Source organism: Ictalurus punctatus, chromosome 5 (genome assembly GCF_001660625.3).
Source record: "Ictalurus punctatus breed USDA103 chromosome 5, Coco_2.0, whole genome shotgun sequence".
Lineage (NCBI taxonomy): Eukaryota > Metazoa > Chordata > Actinopteri > Siluriformes > Ictaluridae > Ictalurus > Ictalurus punctatus.
Window position 1 is genome coordinate 5,437,255 of NC_030420.2, and position 24,521 is coordinate 5,461,775.

At 40.9% G+C, this 24,521-nt stretch overlaps 1 protein-coding gene and 1 long non-coding RNA gene across 15 annotated transcripts; one reads left to right on the forward strand and one right to left on the reverse strand.

Moving 5' to 3' along the window:
• Window positions 1-1,952: 1,952 nt before the first annotated feature.
• LOC108265339 (uncharacterized) lies at window positions 1,953-7,830 on the reverse strand. Of its 8 annotated transcripts, XR_008396414.1 has the most exons (8): window positions 7,568-7,699; window positions 7,155-7,259; window positions 6,581-6,669; window positions 6,231-6,435; window positions 3,914-5,706; window positions 3,346-3,457; window positions 2,834-2,972; window positions 1,953-2,398 (listed from the first exon to the last, which is right to left on the reverse strand). It is a non-coding gene; the product is annotated as an uncharacterized LOC108265339 (long non-coding RNA). The 8 variants fall into 8 exon arrangements; XR_008396417.1 differs by lacking the exons at window positions 7,155-7,259; window positions 7,568-7,699 and adding an exon at window positions 7,717-7,830; XR_001812664.3 differs by lacking the exon at window positions 7,155-7,259 and having other exon boundaries at window positions 3,914-5,703; window positions 7,568-7,707.
• On the forward strand, window positions 6,352-21,405 carry ubap2b (ubiquitin associated protein 2b). 7 transcript variants are annotated; one of them, XM_017467550.2, is made up of 27 exons: window positions 6,352-6,441; window positions 9,159-9,296; window positions 9,515-9,589; window positions 9,674-9,784; window positions 10,052-10,196; window positions 10,325-10,399; window positions 11,133-11,193; window positions 12,688-12,761; window positions 12,889-12,941; window positions 13,381-13,451; window positions 13,634-13,844; window positions 14,415-14,619; window positions 15,732-15,973; window positions 16,368-16,558; window positions 16,636-16,792; window positions 17,011-17,050; window positions 17,337-17,472; window positions 17,590-17,647; window positions 17,741-17,903; window positions 18,005-18,096; window positions 18,295-18,345; window positions 18,588-18,669; window positions 18,789-19,106; window positions 19,220-19,321; window positions 19,464-19,525; window positions 19,986-20,177; window positions 20,723-21,405. In XM_017467550.2, exons 2-27 carry the CDS (start codon window positions 9,201-9,203, stop codon window positions 20,798-20,800), a joined length of 3,141 nt encoding a protein of 1,046 aa, XP_017323039.1. In that variant the 5' UTR covers window positions 6,352-6,441; window positions 9,159-9,200; the 3' UTR covers window positions 20,801-21,405. The 7 variants fall into 7 exon arrangements, with proteins under 7 accessions (XP_017323039.1, XP_017323037.1, XP_017323036.1 ...); XM_017467548.1 differs by lacking the exon at window positions 6,352-6,441 and adding an exon at window positions 7,716-7,783; XM_017467547.2 differs by lacking the exon at window positions 6,352-6,441 and adding an exon at window positions 7,727-7,815.
• Window positions 21,406-24,521: the final 3,116 nt, after the last annotated feature.

A 24,521-nucleotide genomic window follows, 5' to 3' on the forward strand; every position in this document is an offset into this window, starting at 1 on the left:
AATTTGTGACATTGTGGTGGTGATGGCCTAAGTAATTCACTGGAATAAAGTTGGTTTGAAAGCTGGACATTCGATATTCGCAGTTTTGCGGAAAATTAAGGGACCGTCTCTAAAGTTACATACGACATTGTTATACACGTTTCTAACTTCAATAGCATTTGAAGGGAATGACTTAGTCATATAGCCAACTGTAAAGTGTTTATCTAGGTGTCAGGTATGACGCACACCTGTTAGGTTTTTGATATTTAATAAAATAAACTATTAAATCATATGTAAATTAGATATGGATTTCACTACAGAATGGGCCGATACACAAAATATGCCATTATTTAAAGCTCAATAGCATTTGAAGGGAATGACGTACAGTCACACTACCAACTGTAAAGTGTTCATCTAGGTGTCAGCTGTAATGCACACCCTTTAGATTTTTATATTTAACAAAATAAACCATTAAATCATATGTAAATATTGCCATGTATTTCACTACAGAATGGGCTCATGCACAAATATACCATAATTTCAAGCTCAATAGCATTTGAAGGGAATGACGTACAGTCACACAACCAACTGTAAAGTGTTCATCTAGGTGTCAGCTGTAATGCACATCTCTTAGATTTTTGATATCTAATCCTACAATGCATGAACCAAAAAAAACCTTCACGAATGCATAAAGGGGGTCAAAATGGCCTGTACTGGATTGAATGGTTTTCTTTAAAAAATAGATGTCCTATTAATTAAATAATTTATATATATATCCATCCACCCATCTTCTACTGCTTACTCCTTTTCAGGGTCGCGAGGAAACCTGGAGCCTATCCCAGGGAGCATCGGGCACAAGGCGTGGTACATCCTGGACAGGTTGCCAATCCATCGCAGGGCACAATCACATACACACTCACACACTATGGACACTGGACATGCCAATCAGCCTACCATGCATGTCTTTGGACTGGGGGAGGAAACCGGAGTACCCAGAGGAAACCCCCGCAGCACGGGAAGAACATGCAAACTCTGCACACACATGATCCTGGACCCTGGAGGTGTGAGGCGAACGTGTTAACCACTAAGCCACCGTGCGCCCTATATATATAAAATTGGCCTAGACTATAAGAAGATTGCCAAGACCCTGATACTGAGCTGCAGCACTGTGGCTTATATATATATATATATATATATATATATATATATATATATATATATATATATAAACCACAGTATATATATATATATATTATATATATATATATATATATATAAACCACAGTGCTGCAGCTCAGTATCAGGGTCTTGGCAATCTTCTTATAGCCTAGGCCATCTTTATGTAGAGCAACAATTCTTTTTTTCAGATCCTCAGAGTGTTCTTTGCCATGAGGTGCCATGTTGAACTTTCAGTGACCAGTATGAGGGAGTGTGAGAGCGATGACACCAAATTTAACACACCTGCTCCCCATTCACACTTGAGACCTTGTAACACTGACAAGTCACATGACACTGGGGATGGAAAATAGCTAATTGGGCCCAATTTGGACATTTTCACTTAGGGGTGTACTCACTTTTGTTGCAAGCGGTTTAGATATTAATGGCTTTGGTGTTGAGTTATTTTGAAGGGACAGCAAATTTACACTGTTACACAAGCTGTACACTCACTACTTTACATTGTAGCAAAGTGTCATTTCTTCAGTGTTGTCACATGAAAAGATATAATAAAATATTTACAAAAATGTGAGGGGTGTACTCACTTTTGTGAGATACTGTATATATATATATATATATATATATATATATATATATATATATATACATATATATGACTCCCTTTATGCATTAGTGAAGGTTTTTTTGGTTCATGCATTGTAGTGTTAAATATCAAAAATCTAAAAGGTGTGCGTCATACCCGACACCTAGTCGAATACTGGTCGTGTAAATTAGACAACACTCGCAGACTCATCCTCTGAAGGTAAAAAAAGGTTTATTACAGAAAGATGGTTAATACAGGATAGAATAAAGCAGGATAGAATAATAAGAGCGCTCTGAAGCCCTTGTACTAAACCACTACTATATATATGAAACGCAGAGCATGACGCTGGAGATTATCATTATCACTACCGCATCTGAGTCCTGTTTGGACGTAGGGACATGGCCTTCTCTACATTCAAACCACAACCCACGTTATGAGTTGCGCAAACAGTGTAAACAATTTTTATTTAGAGTAATTAGAGAAACCAATGCTTTATCGCAACTATCATTCCCCCTTTTGACGCATGGTCCCTGCCATGCGTCAGCTTTGAAGACAAGGACAGTCCTGGGGGCACCGCCAAACTCCGTCCACAACCGTGCAGCCTGCTTTGCGCCACACGGCCTTTTCCTCGTCTGTAGCTCGTGCTTGGAGGTCTGAAAGCTGTAAAGAAGGAGTGATTATTTTCTTTTGATTTTTGGGACCATAGATGCAGCTGCTTGCTTTGCTGCACTGTCTGCTCGAGCGTTTCGTAGGAAAACAAGGTCTAATTTGTTAGTGTGTGCATCACATTTGCATACTGCAATAGTTTTGGGGAGTAGGATTGCATACAGTAGCTCAGAGACTAGTTTGTGGTGGGCTATATGTGTTCCTGAACTCGTCAGGAAGTTCCTGTGTTTCCAAATTGTCCCCAAATCATGTACTACCTCAAAGGCATATCTACTGTCTGTGTAGATATTTACTGACTGTCCCTCAGCATGTCTTCATGCCTCTATGAGGGCATACAGTTCAGCTGCTTGTGCTGAAACATTTCAGGGGAGACTTCCTGACAGACCATCTCGTGAGCGGTTACTACTGCATAGCCCACTCGATTTTTACCTGTCTCTGGATCACATGACGCAGACCCGTCCACAAAAAGGATTAGATCTGGGTTTTCCAATGGAACATCCTTCAGGTCGACTCTAGGGGAGCAGAGTTCGTTAGTCAGTACAACACAGTCATGTGGTTCCCCGTCTCCCTATGTTGGAAGAAGAGTAGCAGGGTTAAGGACAGTACATGGTTTAATAGTGACATTTGGCATGTCTAGTAGTATAGTGTTATGGTGCAGCCACCGTTGGGTGGACAGGTGTGAGGTTTTCTGTTCAAGTAGGCGTAACAACACCTCATGTGGAACCAAGAGGTTCAATTCTGTGTAACCTACCAGGTCTCTGGATGCCATCACAGCTTTCTCAGCTGCTGCTACTGCACATACCCACGGGGGAAACTCTGCAGCAACTGGATCCAACTTACCTGAGAATGAGCTGTCCAACCTGTCACATATGCCATCTCTCTGAGCGGTGCTTCTAGAATGGAATAGTTTAGAATGAAAGTTCTGCGATACTAACACATACCTAGGATAGATAGGACCTGTTTCTTTGACAGGGTCTTGGGAATCTTCTGGATTGCAGATACTTTGTCAGCTGAGAGTTTCTTTCCCTTTGCAGAAATGTCATGAGTTACTCCCTGAGGTGAGGACATCAAATTTAAGTGTAAAACACACATTAAGTCCCTGCCCAGTAGATTGACTGGACATGAAGATGAAATTAGGAATTGGTGGGTCACTCCTTTTCCCATTTTCACATTCACAAACTAACGGTTCAGAGAAACATTCTAATATGAATGTCCTACCCATGGAGTGCAGTGGCTGTGAACTCATTTTCGGGATTCTTTTAATTCGCAGTGTTTTATTACTGAATACGTTGCTCCTAAATCTACCAAAAAATGTGACACTTTGGCCATTAACTACAAGAGATATACATGGTAAGTGTGTAAAAGGATAGGCATTATACTTTAAAAGGTTAAGGGTCATGACTGGTTCAGACATTTGTGAATTGTCAGTCTGACTAATGTTGGATGTGGATGTGTGCATATATTCCTGTTCTTTGTGAGCTAACTGATAGTTTGGGTGTCTGATGTCACCTCTTATGTTCCCAGGTGCCTCACCCTTCCCTTAGTTCCACCCGTCAGTTCACTTCTGTTCTGGACAGTCTCTTGCAAAATGTCCAACTTTTCCACAGTTGTAACAGTTTAATCCTGGACCATAGCCCTGACGGCCGGGTCTTCCTCGTCTGTGTGCTTTTGGTCTTCCTCTCCTCTCCATGTTTCTTTCCTTTGCCTCTCGTAGGAGCTTCTCCGTGTGGATTGCATAACTTTTCACTTGGGTGAGGCTTCCGGTGTCCCAGGTGATACATTGTTGTTTGATTATAGCGCCAATTTCTGGTGTCATGCCATTCATAAAGCTGTTTCTGAGATGTGCCTCCCATGCTGTGATGGCCGCCTGCCCATCTGCCAGAGCGTCGGGTTTCTCCAAGCCTGAGTTTGCGTCATGGATCTCAGTGAGCCTGGACAGGTGCTGTGATACAGTCTCTGAGTCTTGTTGTTTACAAATCGCTATTTTTGTCATGTCCATTTGTCATGTCCATTTTGTCATGACCATACAGGAAAGGTGTTCGTCAGCCTCTGCTGGAGCACCGTGATTTGTGCTCTGTACCTTGTGTTGACTTCATCATCCCACTGTGGGTTGATCAGGCGGACAACATCCTCTGGGAATTCACTTGAAACCTTGACCCAGTCCGTGCCAAGTTTTTCCATGAGCAGTCATCGTAGTTCAGGAGTGGTGGGTCTGAATTCTCTGCAGAATATTTGAAGTTCATCCCCAAATTTTCGTCCTTCTACTTTGTGGAGCGCCGACAGATGCGCCATGCTGCTCCTGATGTCTTCCAATGCCCAGAGTCTGTGAACTTGCATAGGGCCTCCTTCTCCAGCCACTTCTAACATTGGGGCATTTACCATGGCGTGCATTGTCCCTTCTATGTCCGATTTTGTTGGTCTGAAAGCCTCAGGCAGCAATGTTGTTGGTCCCTTCACTTGGGATCTCGTGTGTAACGCCACCGGTGAAGCTAGGATGGCTGGAGCATAGTTCGGTGGGGGTTGGTGGCTCAGTTCTGACAGGTTCGGATGGAGTGGCATAGGCTGGGCTTCATTGGGAGGAGGTGCCTCTGAAACTGCAGGTTCCTCCCTCCTTATTGGCTGTGGGCGTCACGGTGGGGAGGAGTCCAGGTCAGAATCGGCTTTCTGCAATTTAGCACTCTGAGAAACAGATGAGAGCCCTGCCTGACATTTTTTCTCCCTTTTATGTGCCTCACTCTGCCATTCAGCAAATGCCTTCCAGTCTGCTAAAAACTGCACTTCGCTCTTTTTTTATTTTAAGAATCTCTCTCTCAAAAAAAAATCTCTCTCTTTGTCTCAAAATTAAATTTCTGTTGTTCTAACTGTCTGAGACTAAAACTACCTTTTTCTAGGAAAGCACATTCTTTAACCCATACATCATATTGGTTCAAACATTCTTCCCCATAATTCACACGCATAATTGTGATATTAGGATCAACAGATGAGCACCCTGTACATACCATAGCATGTGTCTCAGGATGTGATTTGCTACATGTTTTTCCCATATTTTATTTATTTATCTTTTTACACCTTCTATAACTTTCAAAGTTTTAATCAATTTAACATACTATGAAAATCAAGTGAATATGCATTCTCATGCATGGACAGAAAAGGTTCAAAATGTGTGCCAAATGTCTAGACATTCAATTAATCATATAACTTATAAGTTCAATAGAGCAAACCTTAAGAATGTAAAAGAGTTTACCTGTGAGGGCGAATCCACATACAGCAATTTGGTAGGACTTACAGTTTTGTCTTCCCTTCTTTTAAAAAAAATAAAATAAATAATAATAATAATAATAATAATAATAATTATTATTATTATTATTATTATTTTTTTTATCTCAGGAAAAATTGACTTGTGCGTTAAATTTGCCAAATATATCATGTACCGCTGATATGATGGAATGAGTCAATGGGGCATGCCACTTAATAATCCGCCGCAAAAATACTGCGCCTCTTGCGCTTCTTAATAAGTACTCTCTTTACTTATTTATTGCTCGAACCGGACTCTTTCCGTTAGCAAATATTTTTACCGTTATTATCTCTCTTTATATATATATACCCGTCGGTATATATCTTAGTTTTGAAGCTGTGATCTAAGAAACACCAAGATCTCTGCCGTTGCAGAGGCGAAGTTCCTGGAACCTCTTATAAGAAATCGCTCCATGTAATACTTCTCTCAATGTAATACGCGCATTTCTTATATCATTGACTCCCTTCCATACAGACACCAATACACAATGACTTTATAAAATTCTAATTCTAAATTCTTGATGATTCCTACCAGTCAGTGGTAAGGCTGTATCGGTCTTTCGCGCTGCACAATAAAGCGCAAACAGCCTGCATGTCAACACGGTCTTCAGGGTGCAACTTTTCCACGCACGTCCTCCGGTTTACTTGTTGTCCAGAAAAGCTGAAAAGACTCGTGCAGCCCACCCAGGAGACGCCAAATTATCGTGGAAATTAGACAACAACCGCAGACTCGTCCTCTGAAGGTAAAAAAAGGTTTATTACATAAAGAGGATTAATACAGGATGGAATAAAGCAGGATACAATAATGAGTGCGCTCTGAAGCCCTTGTACTAAACCACTACAATATCTATGAAACGCAGAACATGACATAGTTCTGTGTACCAATGAGAAGCAGTTTCAGGCAGTTCAAACAGGCTTTGTTTTAGGATCTTGGACAGACGAACCTCGAACAGAAGAACATGTTTGTGTCTCTGTAAGCAGATAAACATTCTGTACTGATCTCAGTGACATGACATGGCATTCTTAAGCATTATCCTCAGATGAACATGAACAAAATTATTACAAAGTGAAAATTAGTCATTTCCCTCACACACTTTAAAGTTGGTTGTGTGACAGTACATCATTCCCTTCAAATATTATTGAGCTTTAAATAATGGCATATTTTGTGTATGGGCCCATTCGGTAGTGAAATGCATGGCAATATTTACATATGATTTAATAGTTTATTTTAATAAATATCAGAAATCTAAGAGATGTGCATTATAGCTGACACCTAGATGAACACTTTACAGTTGGCTTCATGACTGTACGTCACTCCCTTCAAATGCTATTGAGCTTTAAATTATGATATATTTTGTGTATGGACCTATTCAGTAATGAAATACATGTCAAATTTAAATTTGATTTAATAGTGTATTTTAATAAATATCAGAAATATAAAAGGTGTGCATCATACCTGACACCTAGATGAACACTTTACAGTTGGTTGTGTGACTGTAAGTCATTCCCTTCAAATGCTATTGAGCTTTACATGATGGTATATTTTGTGTATGGGCCCATTCTGTAGTGAAATACATGGCAATATTTACGTATGATTTAATAGTTTATTTTATTAAATATCAAAAATATAAATCTAGCTGTGCATTATAGCTGACACCTAGATGAACACTTTACAGTTGGTTATATGACTGTAAGTCATTCCTTTCAAATGCTATTGAAGTTAGAAACGTGTATAACAATGTCGTATGTAACTTTAGAGACGGTCCCTTAATTTCCGTATATTTGCGAATATCGAACGTCCAACGACAAACCAACTTTATACCAGTACATAATTCAACATAACGGAAAATCAACTCATTTACCACAAACCATTTTTATATTCTCTACCAATTTGTCCAGCCCGGCTTGTCTTTTGGCAGATAGATTTTCTTCAGCAGAGTATTATTTTTAGTATTATTATTATAATTATTTTTTTGTCCCCGGACTTTTATTTTGACCAGTTTTTTTTTTTTTTTTACCGCTTCCGGTTGAGGCGTCGTTTCTCATCACATACTGCATGAGGGAAGCGTGGTGTGCTGTGGGCAGGTAAACACATTACCGTTCACGGAGCGGAGACGGTATGTTCGTGCTGTGTTTACGGAAAGAAACTTAACAGCGCTTTCGATATTAATAAACTTGCACGACGATTGTTTATTTGTGTCGCGCTCGTGAGAGTGCTCAGCGGCGGATCAGTAAGGACGCGCGCAGTTCACCAGAACATTCGATAGACACACTCGCTACTGCATTCACTAGGAACCGTTACGACGTGGGTTCAGTCCCAAATCCCTCCGCCTGCACTTTTTTCTGAGGCGCCACGCTGCAAGTGAAGTAACACCTCATCCGTTCTATTTAGTGCACTACGTAGTCGGTAGACGGGCGTTTGAGACAGAGTCGTGGTTTTTCTCAAGGTGCGAGTCTGGGTAAGCTAAAGCTCGGCTAGCTAGCATGTGCGGTCGCTAGTTAGCTCTCTAGCTAAGTTACTAAATTTCCTTGCCGGGGCGTGTGGAGATGATTTACCGGATGTTTTCCTTGTCTATATATATATTGGAATCATTTGAATTGTTTTGGACGACTCGAAATGCGTCTAAATAACACGAGCGTGTTTGTGTGTCGGTCGGTGTTTAGCCTGCTTGCTATCGCTGACGTTAGCGCTAACCGTTCGGCTTAGCTAAAGTTAGCGCTAACCGTTTGGCTGATCAGCTCTAGTTAAGGAATTAATTATAGGATTATTAAAAGGAATAAGCGAATTTGTATGGAATATATACACCTACATACATAGTTATATAAGTTGCTAATGTTCGCGGAAGCTAAAAGTGCGCACTGTCTGGACTTTTACTCTGTATATGCCTTTGTTTGGTCGCGTTAACAAGCCGAGCTAGCCGTTTTAACCTCTCTACTAAGACTACAAGTCGGTTTTAACAGTCTTTTAATATGAGTATAACGTGTAGGAATAAAGAATGGAGATCTGTACGCTGTAAAAAGCGAAACCAATCTGAGTTGCTGTGATATAAAGGGGAGTTTGGGGGGGGGGGGTTTGGAGAGAGGAGGGCTGGGGCATTAGGGTTAAGTACTGCGCATTACTAATGCATTCAAGAGCAAAAAGACAAGGAACAAGACGAAGTTCGTCCCTTTACACGCTGTCATGACATGAGTACATGTTTATTTTCTGTGCAGTTGTGTTTAAGGCTTTTAGATTGCCACAGGGAGGGGTTTTTCAGTCCGGGTGTAAGCCTACACCAGTCCAGGCCATGTTTGGATGGCTATATTTAAGCAGCTGCCCATGAGCCTGCATGATAGTCTTACAGCCTCTACTCGTTTGCTGCTGTTTGCACCTGTCACTCACGCTTGTTTGTGAAAATTGCTTTGCACAACTTTTTTTTTTAAAAAAATTGATTTAAATATTTTATTTCTTCTGTTCCAGACTTTTCTACTTTGTACATACATTATTTTGTATATACTGTTTATGATGACTTCAGTGGTTGCTGACGCCTCCCGAGGAAATCGGGACCGAGTGCAGCCACAGACCTCTCACACCTCACAGCCACAGAAACAGATTCAGGTAGGCGTCTCGTCCTGACCCGTCCATCCATCCACGCAAGCAGGACAGTCAGAAAAAGCGTACCGGACTTTCCCCACACATGGCTATTGAGTCTCACAGCAATATGATGTCCAGAGGCCAAAAATATACCTCAGTTTATTTATAGATGTGGCACTGGTAATATTCGTTCAAAGAGATTTATCTTTACGTTTTTGTTTTTCTCCCCCCGGTTAATCTAGGCCACGGCAGAACAGATTCGTCTGGCTCAGATGATTGACAAAAATGATGCAGATTTTGAAGGGAAGGTCAAACAGGTGAGTACATCCAGGCTTGGAGGCATAAAAGCAGTCATGCACAGATCCTTTTTCTAGCTGATGCGCTCGTGTGTGTCTTTTTAGCTCATTGAGGTCACCGGCCGAAATCAGGACGAGTGCATGGTGGCTCTTCATGACTGCCATGGGGATGTTAACAGGGCCATCAACTTCCTGTTGGAGGAGGTTCCTGCCAAGGCGAGTGGCATGTGTCCCGGCTTGTCGAGACACATTTTTATTTGTAATTTAATGAGTCACTGAGTGCTATTCCAAGAAATGCTCGAGATCGATTTAATACTTCCGTTAATACTCTCGAACGAGTTTCTGTTACGTGGCGGCTGTGATGCCATTGCCAAACGTTAACTTGATCTGTAGGCGTAATAGTGGTATCTGTATTGTATTGTAACTATGCAGATTACAGCGTTAGGCTTTTGTTGATTACTCTGCGTGCTGTGTTTTGGTCAGGACTCCTGGGAGACTGTGGGGAAGAAGAAGAGCGTGGGTAAAGAAGGTGTGACTGCAGAGACAAAAGAGAGAAGGGTCGACAAGGAGGGCAGGGGCCGCGGTGGTCCAAACAGACGCGGTCGTGGAGCCAGCCGCACCCAGGAAGGTGTGTAGTCCACATGTCAGAAGCTTACACATGCATGAGGGTTTTTTTATTTCTTTATTTTATTTAAAAAAAATAAATAATGGCGTATTTCCTTAGAAACAGTTTGTATATGCAATTTGTTTTTCTAGGCCGCGCTGAGGAGAATGGGTTTGACACGATTTTGGGAGAAAGAGGAGAGCGCGGGCGCAGAGGAAGAGGGAGAGGTCAGTGCACACGTGAACACACACACAGAGGATTAACTTAGAAATTCACACCCTTGTCTATTGTCTTTGTCTTGGGCTTCTTTGGGATTATGCCAATAATGCCAGTCTCTTATATAACCATTTTAAAAACATTTCTTCCTTCTTTAAGCACTTGATGCAACCTCCTTACAAACTAAATATAACCAAAGCCTACACTTTTACAATCGTTGGACAAATCATTGCTCTACAGTGCAACTCCGAAGCCTAGATAAACAAGTAGTGATAACACTGTTTTCAGCCAGGACCCCACAGTTGGTGCTTGGAGTTGTGGAAAGGGGGTTGTTGCAATGTTGCTATTTGTGTCACGCTGTAACCGTCATTAGCAGGCCACACGGTCAGAGGAATGCATTGAGTAGAGCAGCTGCGGCCAGGAGGAGACTCGCCGGGGAACGTATGACGAAAGCCAGGCAAAGAATAAGAAATGGTGGCAGTGCGTTCGATGCCCCCCTTTAACTTCCCCGGTGTTCCTAGTTAAGAGAATGTGTACCTTTTTTTTATTTATATGTGAATTTTCTACAGGCAGGACTTTGTGAAAGAATCTGGCATTTGTGGGATTGGGGGAAATTTTGAAAAGGGTTTTATTGGACAAAGGTTTGTAGGTTGCACATTGGCCTGTGCTGGTTCTAAACTGCTGGCAGAAACCCTACAGTGTTTGGTATTCTGTGATTAACCGTGTCCTCTTATCTGTGTTTAGGTGCAGGAGGGCGAGGAAGAGGCCGAGGAGATGGTGTGAATAGGTTCTCTCAGGGAATAGGGTGAGTAGAAGTCATCTGCCCTACTTTGCCTAGATGTTACTTCCTCTCCACAGCCTTATTGCTGTCCCTTATCAGTGAGGAGTGATTGTAATGTAAAAGCGCACTCTTCAGGTACAATATAGGTACGATGCCGTCAAGCAGTAATAGCACATGTGGTCAAATTGTTTATCTGAATTTTTTTATTTAAAGTGTGTGAATATTTATTTGTTTGTTTTTAAATTAAATAGTAGCCTGTTTAATTAGGAAATGTTTCGGTTTAACTAGCTACAAACTAGAAGACCAAAAAGCTTAACAAGCTACATCCGTAATGTCACTCATGGTAATGGCTAATCACAACGTAATTTTATCACAATAAAATCTCACGCCTTGTGAGACTGGTCTTTGCCATGGCCGTAATAAATTTAATAATTGCTTGCTGTAGAGCTGGACTTTATCTCCATGTTAAGAGAGAGGGGTGTCCCCTTCTCAAGTGTTGTCAGTCACTGACCGACACAAGGCTATTTCAGCTTGAGTCCCTGAGCAATGTAAAAACAAATTTGTTCATCCAGCCCAGTTCTCACCTGGTTTCCTAATGAAGCTAAGCAGGGTTGAGCCTGGCCAGTACCTGGATGGGAGACCTCCTGAGTAAAACTAAGGATGCTGATGGAAGTGCTATTAGTGAGGCCAGCAGGGGGCACCCATCCTGTGGTCTGTGTGGGGCCTAATACCCCAGTATAGTGACGGGGACACTATACTGTAAAACAGCACCGTCTTTCAGGTGATACATTAAACCTAATTCTCTGTCATCCCTGAATTGACTACATCACTCTCTACTCTCCACGAATAGCTGGTGTTTGGTGGGAGTTCTAGCGCACTATGGCTGCTGTTGCATCATCCAGGTGGATGCTACAAACTAATGGTGGTTGAGATTCCCCCTCCCATTACCATGTAAAGCGCTTTGAGTGTCTAGAAAAGCGCTAATGTAACTGTAACTAATAATGTATGACCTTTTAGGACTTGCGTAATTTTGAGTGTTCAACAGCACTGTGGTATGACTGCTTATAACCACCTTGTCTTTGTTAAAAGCTCTGTTCTGTTTACTTGGTTGGTTGATTGGTTTAACTAACTACCATCTATTTGATTTTGAAACCTGACGATTGAAAAATGTAATTAATCTAATAACTTTGCTAGCAATGATTCTGTCCTGTAATCAGCCTTTGCACAGCCATCAACTGTGATGGTTTGCTATATAAAAGTGTAATCCTGTGAGAATCGCCGGTCCGTTGTTGATGTCTGTGTTAATTTTTTTTATATATATATAAATGGGAGGAAGTCCTGCTAGAACCGTGGATCTAATAGTGTGGTGTTGGACTGCAGTCCTATAGCGCCTCAGCAATCCGAAGCTTAGCATTTAACTTCTTTTAATATTAACTAATAATTTCAGTACTTTTTCCACACGTGTGGGAACCGAAATCTTATCAAACGTACCATCCTTTAATCTATTCGGGTGTGCAGGACGTACTACGCTGCTGATTACACTGGCTCTGGTGATCCAGGAGAGACTGCCAACGACACTACTGACGGAGCAGGTACCCTATTCTCTGTCTCGGTTTTTATAGGAATCATGTCCATAGATGCAGCAGAATGATCCGAATGGTTGTCTGCATTTGAACATAGTAGTTTTTGTGAACTTGGGCATTGCTCTGTACATATTAGGAAGCTGGAGAAACAACCTGGAAGACTGGGCTGCAGAAGACTGGAATGAAGATGTGGGTGACTTAATTTCTTTGCTGTTTAATCCTACGTTCACACTAGCAAGTGACAAACAGACGGGCGACTTTTCATTTTATAAAACGTGGTAAAGCAACAAATCCAAACGAAGGCTTGGAAGGGAGTAGCGGAAATCGTTGGCGCCTTTAGTGAGCGTACGTAGCTAGAACAGTTTGAGTTTTGCTAATATCCCAATGAAACATGTACAAAGCCTAGCATAATTAACTTTTATATAACATTATCACCTATATAAGAAACTACTCCCATTTCTCATAACGCTGTGAGGCAGTGAATACCTGCAAGCAACGACAGCTTTGGTGGTGTGAATGTAGGATTATTGATTGTTCTGTCTTTTTGTTTTGTTTTTTTTTTTTTCTTAAATTTGTAATGTTTTAGCCTTTGCTTATGTGTGACTATTTTCCTTTTTTCTTCCAACAGCTTTCTGAGACCAAAGTGTTCACTGCCTCCTTTGCGCTTGCTTCCCAGAACCACACAACACCTGGACAGGGGTAAGAGCTCTGCTTCAACACATTAAAGAAGCACTCCAGCATTTTTAAACCTAATCTTGTCACCTCATGTATAGCATGTGGGTGCTTATTACAGACATGAAAGATTTCCCTGTAAATTGAAAACATTTTGCCTCAAACCTCTCTCATAATGGAAGTCTAAGGCAAATTTTTCCATCCTGCAGGGTGGATCTGAGTTCTCTGTTGCCTAAAGCAGCAGAAGTGGACTCTGATCTGGCTGGGTTGGAGCCGTCGTCCCCAGAGCCGCTCACACAGAGCCTGGTGTTTACCAACTCTCAACAACACCCAGCTCGCACACAGACACACAGCTATGCCTCAGCTGCTGCCAACAGCTATGCTTCTGCTGCTGCTGTCACCTACGCCCACGCCGCCTCGGTGAGGACACGCACTTGGAAGGCGTATTGTGGTTGCGTTCATTTGGTTAATTGTTTCTGTGGTCTGAAACTTGCCGACTATATACGGGACCGCCTTATTTATCCAACACTACATGCTTTTGAGCTACTTGAGGATATTTTTCAAAATTTTCAAGTCATACTTCTGGTGTGTTTATTCGGTTTTCACCAAGCCTAATCTTCATTTTTCTTGATTGTTAAAGGAAGTAATGTAATATGCAGTTGGTCATACACTGAAAAGGAAACCTTCCTTTCTGAACCAGCTGGAGCTTGTCTGCCTTTCATATAGTTAAAAGAATGAAAGCAATGCACCTCAGTACTGCATTGCTCCATTTGTCCAGGCAAGTAGACAGGGATCATTCTACAGGCAGGGCACGAGCAGTTTGTTTTATATAATAAAACTTTTCCCAGCTAGGGCTTTTAGTTTTAAGAGAAGTACAAGGGATACATGTCTAGATATTGTCACTAAATAAGGTATGGGTGTATATGATATATTAAACACCTCGATTAAAAAAAAAAATGATCTCCTTCCCCCCTGCTCATTTTTCATTAGTTCTTGGGCTCCAGACCACTTCAGCCTGATGTACAGAAAACCGAGCCAGTCAGTGTCCCCCACATCTCGCCTCTGTCCAATCAGATGCCGGTTGCCCTGACCAATGGCAGCCCTGTTGGAGAATCCAGTTCTCCTCCCCCTACTGCACCTGCAGCCTTAGCTTTGAATGAACCCAAAGCTGAGATCCCTGTTACGGTGACTCACAGTGAGTAGCAGCTTAAACACTTGGACACACACACACACTATGTTTATAAAACTGCTTTATTACAGCTTTGTAACATCAGTGTCTGAACTCATCAAGAAATCAGAGGCTTAGCTAGAGGGTTATAACGTAACTGAAATAATATTCCAGTATCATGCTCAGGGTGAATACCAGCCTGGGTGTCTTAGACAAACTATGTGTTGGCTATTAGGTTTTTGTTTGTAGTTGCCTCTCTGGTTGGTGGGTGGTTTTAGTGGACTTATTCTCCCCACCTCCCCATTCTCCTCCCATTCTGAACTCGTAGCTGAAATATCAGCCAAAAACATGCTGCTGTTGCATTAATGTACATGAGGTGCTACATCAAAGCTATTATCATGATGGATTAAGGACTATGGCAATGCAGAATTACAGGATTAATGCTCTCGGAGTTATATTACATTGGCGATTTGTTGGCTTAGCTAATTACGTTTCCTGGAAACCAATACATTGCACCTGGCAAGCACGCTGTCCGTATTTTCTTTCCTTGTAGGTCAGCTAATGAATTTGAGTTGTCCATCCCTGGACATAGATGCTTATACAAAAAAAAACAACCTGTATATTCTTTCAGTCTGGATGATCTTTAAAAAAATGTAAAAGTATATGAAATAAATCATGATAAGATAATCGGGTGATTCAAGCCCCAGAACTGCCAAGCTGCCGCTGTTGGGCCCTTGTACAAGGCCCTTAACCCTCTCTGCTCCAGGGGTGCAGTATCATGGCTGACCCTGTGCTCTGACCCCGACTTTCTAAAAAGTTGGGATATGCGATGAAAAGAATTTCACTGTGTAGTAATGTGTATATGTGTCAAATAAAGGCTTCTTCATATTCTTCTAAAAAAAAGCCTTGATGCACTATAGAGCTCATTTTCATTGCCTCATCCTTATTTTTACAACAGTGTAAAATAATAATAAAAATAAAAACTCAGTCAAGAAGATTTGGACTAAAGTTTAATTATTGTGCTGTACAATAATTTAGATTATTTGTACCAAAAGTGAATGCAATACTATAGTTTATTAGGGTGACATCACTATAGTTCAAACAGACTGTGCTGAATGTCTTATCTGTTTCTTCCCCAGTGGATCTGAAGACCCAGCCTGACCCCTCCCCCATCCTCAGTCAGCTGACCCAGCAACAGAACCCCACACTCCTATCGGACCTGCCGGCTCAGGGCCGAAACCCCTCTCCCTCCCTGCCCCTTCAAGACATCACTTCACCTGTCCTGAAACCCCTCGGAGAGACCAGTGCCCCCCCGGGCATAGAATCCCATCAGCCCAAACAAATCAGACCCCTGAGACGCAGAATGCCCCCACCCTCCAAAGTAAGAGTCTGAAACGTGGATGTTGATGTCTTGTTCTTTTCAATAAATACTGTAGCACTCGATTTAGCGAGCCTGATGAAGATGATTAGCATTTTGCAGCAAAACATTCTCAGGGTAGATTCCTAATAGGTGCATGTGGTGTATTATATAGATCAATTACTAAGAATGCAGTGAGTGAAAAAGGCTGAAAAGGTGTTGCTGTGAGGATGCCCTTTCTTTCAGCTAATGACATGTTTAACCACTTATTTAATAATCCTTGTTCTCTATAAATTAAAATGATACTTATTTCAGCATGGACGATTCAGTTGGCAATATGGTTTATGGAGTTTTACGGAAGGGGTGGGGGGATAAAATAAATTTGAGAAAATCAGTAATTGTCTGTCTGGATTTCCAGATACCTTCTTCAGCAGTGGAGATGCCAGGCTCTGCTGATGTGTCTGGGCTGAATGTGCAGTTTGGTGCCCTGGACTTTGCTTCTGAGGCTGCTGTAGAAAGAACTGGACAGTTCGAAACAAGCAGCCAGGAGCCTGCTCCTCCTCTCACTCAAACCCAGAGCAACCTGTACTCCAAATCGAGCACTGTCGGGTAAGAACATGCTCGCATGTGAAACTGGGCAACTTCACCCCAGCTTTAATTGGTAACCATCATTCTTGTCCTTTCAGTGAGCCAGTGGCTGGTCTTCCTCCTGCCCTACCTACAGCAACAATGGAGCCCAGATATACCTCTCCATCTCTGGGGTTACCCACAGCCCCAGCCCCTGTACCAACCACTTCCAGTCTGCACAAGGAACCCACCACCACTTCTTCCACCCCTCTGACTGTAGGGCAAACAGCATGGCTGCTTATCTTATTCACATTTCACACTAAATATTTTTGGCGTTACTGAACGTTACTGATTTCGTGCCTTACCTCTTATTTTGTTCTCTATGTGTATATTTAAAAGATAGTAATGCTGATTTTTGACTCTGCTAATTTCTTGGAGACTAACTTTTTTTTTTTTTTTTGTAAACTTAATGGATTGTTCACTTTTGCCCACAGAACGGATTCGGTGAAGTACGGCCCTCCACTACACAAGATGGTACGTCTTTAGTGCTAAAGCATCAACTCGCCATCAAATCTACACCCAAAAAACTCTCATTAGTACTGTAATAAAAAAAAAAAAAAGTAGTGCGAGCCTAGTCCAGGGGGCAGTATATAGTCGATTCTGTTGGGAATTAAACTGCAAGTGTGAATACCTCATGAGCTAAAAATAGTCAAGTTGGTTAAACGCCGCAGGCATTTGAAGCCGAATTCAATTAGACTCGAAGGAAGGGCTGACGTTTTGCATGGATTTAGATTTTCAACACATCTGTCTGTCTTTGTAGCTGTCCTCTCAAGCACTCCTCAGTCCATGTCTACAGCATTGTCCTCTGAGAACAGCATGGCCGTGTCATCCTTACCATCATCCTCGTCGTCTGCACCAGCCCCGACACCCAGTGCCGCTCTTCCCTCCCTCAGCAGGTACATTCACGCCGTGTAGCTGTTGCACTCCTGATGTGTTTTTTGCAGAGAATCTGGGGGATCATTCTTTCTTTATTGATGATTTCTCTTCCTCCTTTTTTATTTTGGTTAAATTAGTCATGTGAGCAGTGGAACTACGTTAGGATCTGCTGTACCTGCCACTACTGGCCTCGGTGTAAGTACTTTTTCTCTTTTCACCCTTGCCTACCTAACAGCATTTTTATATTGTTTATTATTATATGGTGGATGTTATTTTTCTTCTCCTTAGTCTCAGGTGGCCAGTGATGTCAGCGGGAGTCTGTCTGCCTTCTCAGGCTCAGTTCTTACCTCAAATTGCCTGAGCAATGGCGCACCGGGCCTGTCCACCAACGGCCCCTCGGCTCCATCCACAGGGCGTTCCGCACCATTGCAGACTACCACCACCACCTCTGGTAAATAATGCGGAAATAGATTGCTGTTATTCATGCAGTAGCAGTATATCTAATCTGCCTGTAGTTCTTTATAAGTGCTGAGTCTTTGTGTTTCTCCTCAGGCAAAGCACCACCCAACCTGGCTCAAGGTTTGCCTCCACTGTTGGCTAATCAGTACATCATGGGACCTGGAGGACTGCTTCCTGCCTATCCCGTAAGTCCTGCCCAGTTTTATTTACTTTAATTTTTTTTTGTCAGTTATTTGTATAATGTTTCAGCTCTTTTAATCAGCCTTGTGTAATGGATTTTTTTTTTAGCTCCCTGTCTGTTGTGATAAACAAGTTTGGTGTGGTGGAATATTAAAAGCAGTCTTTTTCTTTTTTTATTTTTTTTCTTCTTCTCTTGTTTAAAGCAGATTTATGGCTATGAAGACTTGCAGATGATGCAGTCTCGGCTACCCATTGTAAGTATTTTGTAGCAGTGGCCCAGCTTTGCAAGTAGGCTAGTTCTGAAAAACTGTGGCTATCATATTCCAGATGCATTATGGAAGAAAAGTATTGTTTATGCTAATTTTTTTTTTTTATAGTTTTAAAAATGTTGCCGATGTGTATAGGCTGCTTTTAGCTGCTGTGAATGATTACTGTGTAGCTGAATTTTGTGTTGTAGTGTTTGTGTGCTAATTTTTGTGCTGTTGTGATTCTGTAGGATTATTATGGAATCACTGCCTTTCCTGGTACAACAACCCTTGCTGCCAGAGACGGAGGATTATCAAACAACCCTTACTCAGGTGACTGTCCATCTTGGAGTACCACATTTTGAAAATTGTATTAAAAACGCTCTTATAAGAGCAGAGTGCCGTGTTGTATGGAGTTTGTGTAATCTTTGTTCTCTTACTGCACTCTGTAGGTGAAGCTACTAAGTTTGCTCGTGGTGACGCGCCCTCCCCGGCACCCACCACCAGCCTCTCGTCAGTTGCCCCCTCACAGTCTGAGCCTGGCACAGTTCCTCCCCAAACACAGGCCCCACAGAACCCTGGCCAGGCCTTCCTGAATCCTCCTCTGCCCCCTGGGTATGGCTATACCAGCCTGCCCTACTATGCTGGCATGCCAGGTGTGCCCAGTGCCTTCCAGTACGGCCCCACCGTCTTCATGCCACCTGCCTCAGCCAAGCAGCACGCACAGTACCAGCACCAGGCTGGTTATGGCGGACACACCTATGCTTCAGGTCCGCATCGGTCACAAGGGACCGGTTAAACATTGCAGTTTAAAATCTCATCGAGGAACATCTTTGTGTAACTTTTAAAAGTAGCTGCTTTTGAAACTTTTTCTATTACACAGGTTATGACGACCTGTCTCAATCTCATGCTGGAGGAGATTATGGGAAAGGATATGGTGGCAGCGCTCAATCACAAGCCAAGCCAAGCAACAGCACAGGAAAAGGTCTCTTTCTTTCTCAAAGCCTAATTAAATACAAGTCTTTGCAAGCATACCAACATGTTTACCCCTAATGTAAAGTATGATTATGTTGCAATATGAGGAATAGAAATACAATGGCAGCTGACCTAAACCTGCCTCTCCACAGCACCTGGACTGTCGGGCTCTGCTGGCTCTGATCTTGGTGCAGCTATGTACAGCAAGACGCAGGTAAGAAGCTACACCCAAAGACAATTAATTTAAAAAAATAAATGTTTAGCACATTACATACATAATTACAGCTCTTAAACTGGATCTCTTTTCTCCAACCTAAATGAATCTTAGTGGGGTTTTTTTCAACCTATTTTTCGCTCCACTGGGACAGATAATATCCAATCAATACGTGTTTAAAATTCTCACTACATAATGCAAATTCAAAATGTTAGACTCTAAAGATATTGAGAGAGAGATGAGTGTTACTAACGCTTTTCTTATGTTGAATATGCCAACTTACAGATAGGTTAACAATTTGGTTCATGAAGAACTGGTTAGAAATCTTTTCTATTATCTAGGAACAGTTGACCTTTTATGGGACAAAGTGGAAACCTGTGGGGGGGGTTATTTATTTATTTTTATTATTTTTATTTTTTTATTTTTTTCCCCCCTCCTGTTTCTTTTCTTTTGAACATAGTCATTTGATAAACAGGGTTTCCCCACGGCGACCCCGGCAACGTTCAGCCTTCCCTCTGCTTTGGGAGGCACTGGACCCCTGAACCCTGGAGGAGCCCCTGGCTATGCCCCTGCACCTTTCCTCCACATCCTGCCCCCCCATCAGCAGCCTCCCTCTCAGCTTTTACACCACCACGTGGCCCAGGACACACAGGTACACACACTTTTACACTTTAGGATTAAGCAGAAATTAGAAATTTCTACTGCAACTTAACCATTCAGTTTGGACAATTTAATAACGTTAGACTTTGCTGATTAAATTTCCAACCTCTTTCTTAACATGCAAGTTCAGGGGGAAAAAAATAACCTGAAGCGTTCTTTGCTGTCATTCATTCAGCAGAAAATGTAGTTTAACACTGCTAGTGACCAAGAAGTGCTATATCTTTATCCTATACATAGGACACCATCATGGCTGTAGTTTTTCTTCGGTACATTGTTTTCCTGATTTTGGAAGCATAAAAGTTACTGTTCACAAGTCCATACCAGTGTATAATGAAAAGATGCTTTTGCTCTGTGCAGTGAAAGGACTGCTTTCCCAATCAGTGCGTCACACAGTAACGGTAGCGCTGAAGGATAATTTAGCTCTTGTAAAATGTGGAAATAAATCGTTTCTGTGAGCAAAAGGGTAATGTGTGTCGTGTGTGGTGTGTTTTTTTGTTTGTTTTTTGTTTTTTTTTGTTTTGTTTTGTTTCCTTGCAGGTTCAGCGCAGTCAGTCCAGCAGCATGCAGAAGAGCCAGGGCAAGTCCAGCTACAGCTCCCCCTACTGGGCCAACTGACTTCATACTGGATAACAGTCCAAATCTCATTCTTCAGTCCTGCTGCTGGCTTGAGACAGACACACACACACACACACACACACATAATCTCTCCCTGACCCCTCCCTCCAAAGTTTTCCTCTGCCTATTTCTTTTTTTTGTGTTTTTTTTTTCTTCTCCAAAATTAGGTTTTTCATGTAAAATATTAATGTAAGTATTTATATATACTGTAAATGTTAAAGCCCGAACATGAGTTGTGCTCGCGCCATTTTATTTTTTTGAAGGATATTCTGCTTTTTGTTTACTTTTTAAAAACTGCAAAGATGTAGCGAGAACGGAAAACTTTTGAGGACGATGGGGACAAATAACTTCGATGAGCGCTTGAGTTGTGAAAGAGGAGGAGGAAGGCAAAAGATGGGGGGCGGATTTCAGGAGAGGTTCATTTTAAGGAAATTAAAGCATTAAATGCTTGAATTGTTACACAGTTGGGCTATGCCACAGTTATAGGGAAAAGATGTCTGAATGCTGTTCTCCTTTCCGCTGGTTCAAAAAGTTCACACACACAGACCCACAAGTTTTATATTGAACTCCTGTTGCCCTCTAAATAAAGGTTCTGAGCTATTCAACCCTTCGCTTTGTTGGTTATTTCTTTCATGAGTGTGTTTGCAGTCAAGCAGAGTACAAATGTTGGACAAATACAATTATTAATATTGTTATTAATGGTTTAAAAAAAAAAAAACTAACTATTTTGTTGCAAATACCAACTGCCAGTCGTATTTCTGAGTTAAGGGGATTTAAAAAAAATAAATTATTTTTAAGAATATTTAAAGTAATTTATCCTGTGTTGTATTAAGTACTGTGGTTAACACTTCCACGTAGTATATTTTAAAGCCATTATTAACTGATGGAACAGAATCAGTAACGATGAGACACTAGTTTCAATGAGTTTGCTTCATCTTTTTTCAATTTATCAACCCTGATGTCTGGAGAGAGCTCTGTAAGTTATCCACACGCATCAAACGTATCCCCACCTCACTTTAGCAGCTCTGATTACCGATTAAATATATTTTTTATAGCTGGTTTATTTAGGCCAGACAAACCCTTAACACTTTTTTTTTTTAAAAAAAAGAACAATTTCTCGTCCTAGTCCTTTCATGTTGTTCAGCTAATCGTGCTAATTTTGTTTGTTTTTCTCAACATACTTCCTTATAAACTGTGTTCAGTAATTGTTCTTCTGATAAAAGGTGTATTTTTTTAATAATCCAAAGGTTTTGTGATGTCATTTATTTGCTTCAGCATGTTGAGTTTTTCAAAATTCAATTTTGTTAGCAACAGTGAGAAATGCCCTGTCTGTCTGTCTGTCTATCTATATATATATATATATATATATATAGATATATATAGATATATAGATATATATAGATATAGATATAGATATATATATATAGATATATATAGATATATATCTATAGAGATATATATATAGATAGATAGATAGATATCTATATATAGATATAGATGAATTATTCTGATGCTTCCAGATCTTGGTGACGCTTGTAATATGATAGGGTGTTGGAGTTGGATTGTTTGCACTCTTTATAATTGAATTAATTTCAGAATGATTAAATAAATTTTAAAAAAGTAAACTTAATTTTTTTGGTTTGATAAAAGTGTTAAACATGAATTTATGTATTTTACATTAATCACTAACATTATACCTAATAATAATAATAATAATAATAATAATAATAATAATGAAGTCCCTACCTTTAAACTATCAACTGAAAGGAAGCCAGATATCTTTCAGCATCACTTATACAAATGCAGTACTAAGGTAGAACTTGAAAGGTAGTCTTATCTGCTGTGGTTTATAATCCCCTATCATTTTATCATCATCTCTGCTTTTCTTTCTGTCTTTCTTTCTTTTTCATTTTCTCCTACTTTTTGCACGGACAAGTTTCATGTAGTATTTTGAACCTGCAGTTTTGTTCATAACCACAAGAGGGAACTAAAGTGAAAGTTAAAAACATCCCCATAGTTACAAAGAACTTGTAAGTCAGTGTGTCAAGGTAGAATGGTAAAGAACACTGCAAGCACACAGACTGGGCCCCATCCAAGTTAATCACCTCCAAAGTGTACATCTTACAACGCACTGCTTATCAGATTTCCTCTTGAAGACTGTCTCTGTTGTAGATGAGAAAACACTACTTAAGTGCACACCTGAGCATAACTGGACTATTATGGAGTGGGAAAAAGTTGCATCAAGCTCATGAAGTGATCAGAATTTTGCACAAGCAACAAAAGTCCGGCGAGCTATCCGGTTTGGTATGACCACTAAAGAACTGTTGTGTTCATGTAGTGTTTTGGGGAATCTTTTCTCAACACACACTTGGGCCTGAATAGAAACTGAATAAGATCTGAATGGCACAGTGTGTCTCAATGTTATTGCTGACCAAGTAACAAATGCAGTGTATCCAGGCTCTGGTGGACACTTCTAATGCGATCACTTATTTCTACAATCAAATCCACAGACCTTTTTATTTCATTATTTTTTAATAAAAACTTTTCTTACAATTTAGGAACTGTGAAATCACACAGGATATATGGTACTCACTATGGTAAATGGTCTGCACGTATATAGCGCTTTTATCCAAAGCTCTTTACACGTTGTCTCATTCACCCATTCACACACACACCAATGGTAGCAGAGCTGCCATGCAAGGCGCTAACTTGCCATCGGGGGCAACTTGGGGTTCAGTGTCTTGCCCAAGGACACTTCTGCATGTGGAGTCATGTGGGCCGGGAATCGAACCTCCAACCCTACGATTAGTGGACAACCCGCTCTACCACTCTACCACAGCCACCCACTAAACAGCTAAGAATATGAACTAGTTTCGTCCTGCAGCTACCAACACCTAACAGCTTCCTACTGAAGCCATCTTTTTGTTATATATGCTGCGAAAGCAGTACATTTATGGAATATCTGTTTCAAAATATTAACCAAAAGGATTATGTATACACGTATGCATTCAAAGTACACACGTTATGTGTGGCTAATGCTGGGTATCAATGACTTTCTAACTCTCCTTGAGAAGGGACAAATATTTCAACATATTTGTAGTTGAAACATATGGGGATGCTGTATCATTTTATAGTAACCTTTTCGTTTTTCTAAGACGATCGCCGCCCCCACAATTACTATATGGAGAGGAAACAGTACTGAGTCTCTTCCTGAAATATTTAACAAGACTCAAGACACTTGTATAGAACTTCTTCCATCAACTGTTCTAGACCTATTGTGGCAAAATTATGGAATTGTCAACTTTTCTGGATTTTTTTCTCAAATCTGGCCCTGGATGTGTTGATTGATATTTTAACAGCTTTTGGAGTTTTCTTCCACCAATTAAAATAGTCAAAACCAATCTTTCTCAAAGCATTGTCTAAAGGATGATCACTGGGTGACTTTTATTGCAGGCATACCATATAGCTGTGGCATTTTTTTTTTTATTTTTAAAACAAAAAGCCGAATATTAATAATAAAACTAACGAAAGACAACCCTTCTTTACATTTGGACCTCGATGTACTCTTTATGTAGTATTAAACTGGATGAAGTTCAGGACAAACATTCTAGCTGTAAACAAGCCTATGACTATTTATTGATGTACTGGGGGTCATACATTCGCATGATCTTTGTACCCACATTCGTTGTTTGTGTACACTAAACATACACGATGTGCACTC

What these genes read in the sequence shown, in the direction of transcription:
- ubap2b (XM_017467550.2), top strand. Translation starts at nt 9,201, where the DNA reads ATGATGACTTCAGTGGTTGCTGACGCCTCCCGAGGAAATCGGGACCGA. An exon ending in ATCAAACAACCCTTACTCAG is followed by an intron (nt 18,670 to 18,788) that starts GTGACTGTCCAT and finishes TGCACTCTGTAG; the next exon opens with GTGAAGCTACTAAGTTTGCT. An exon ending in CGGACACACCTATGCTTCAG is followed by an intron (nt 19,107 to 19,219) that starts GTCCGCATCGGT and finishes TCTATTACACAG; the next exon opens with GTTATGACGACCTGTCTCAA.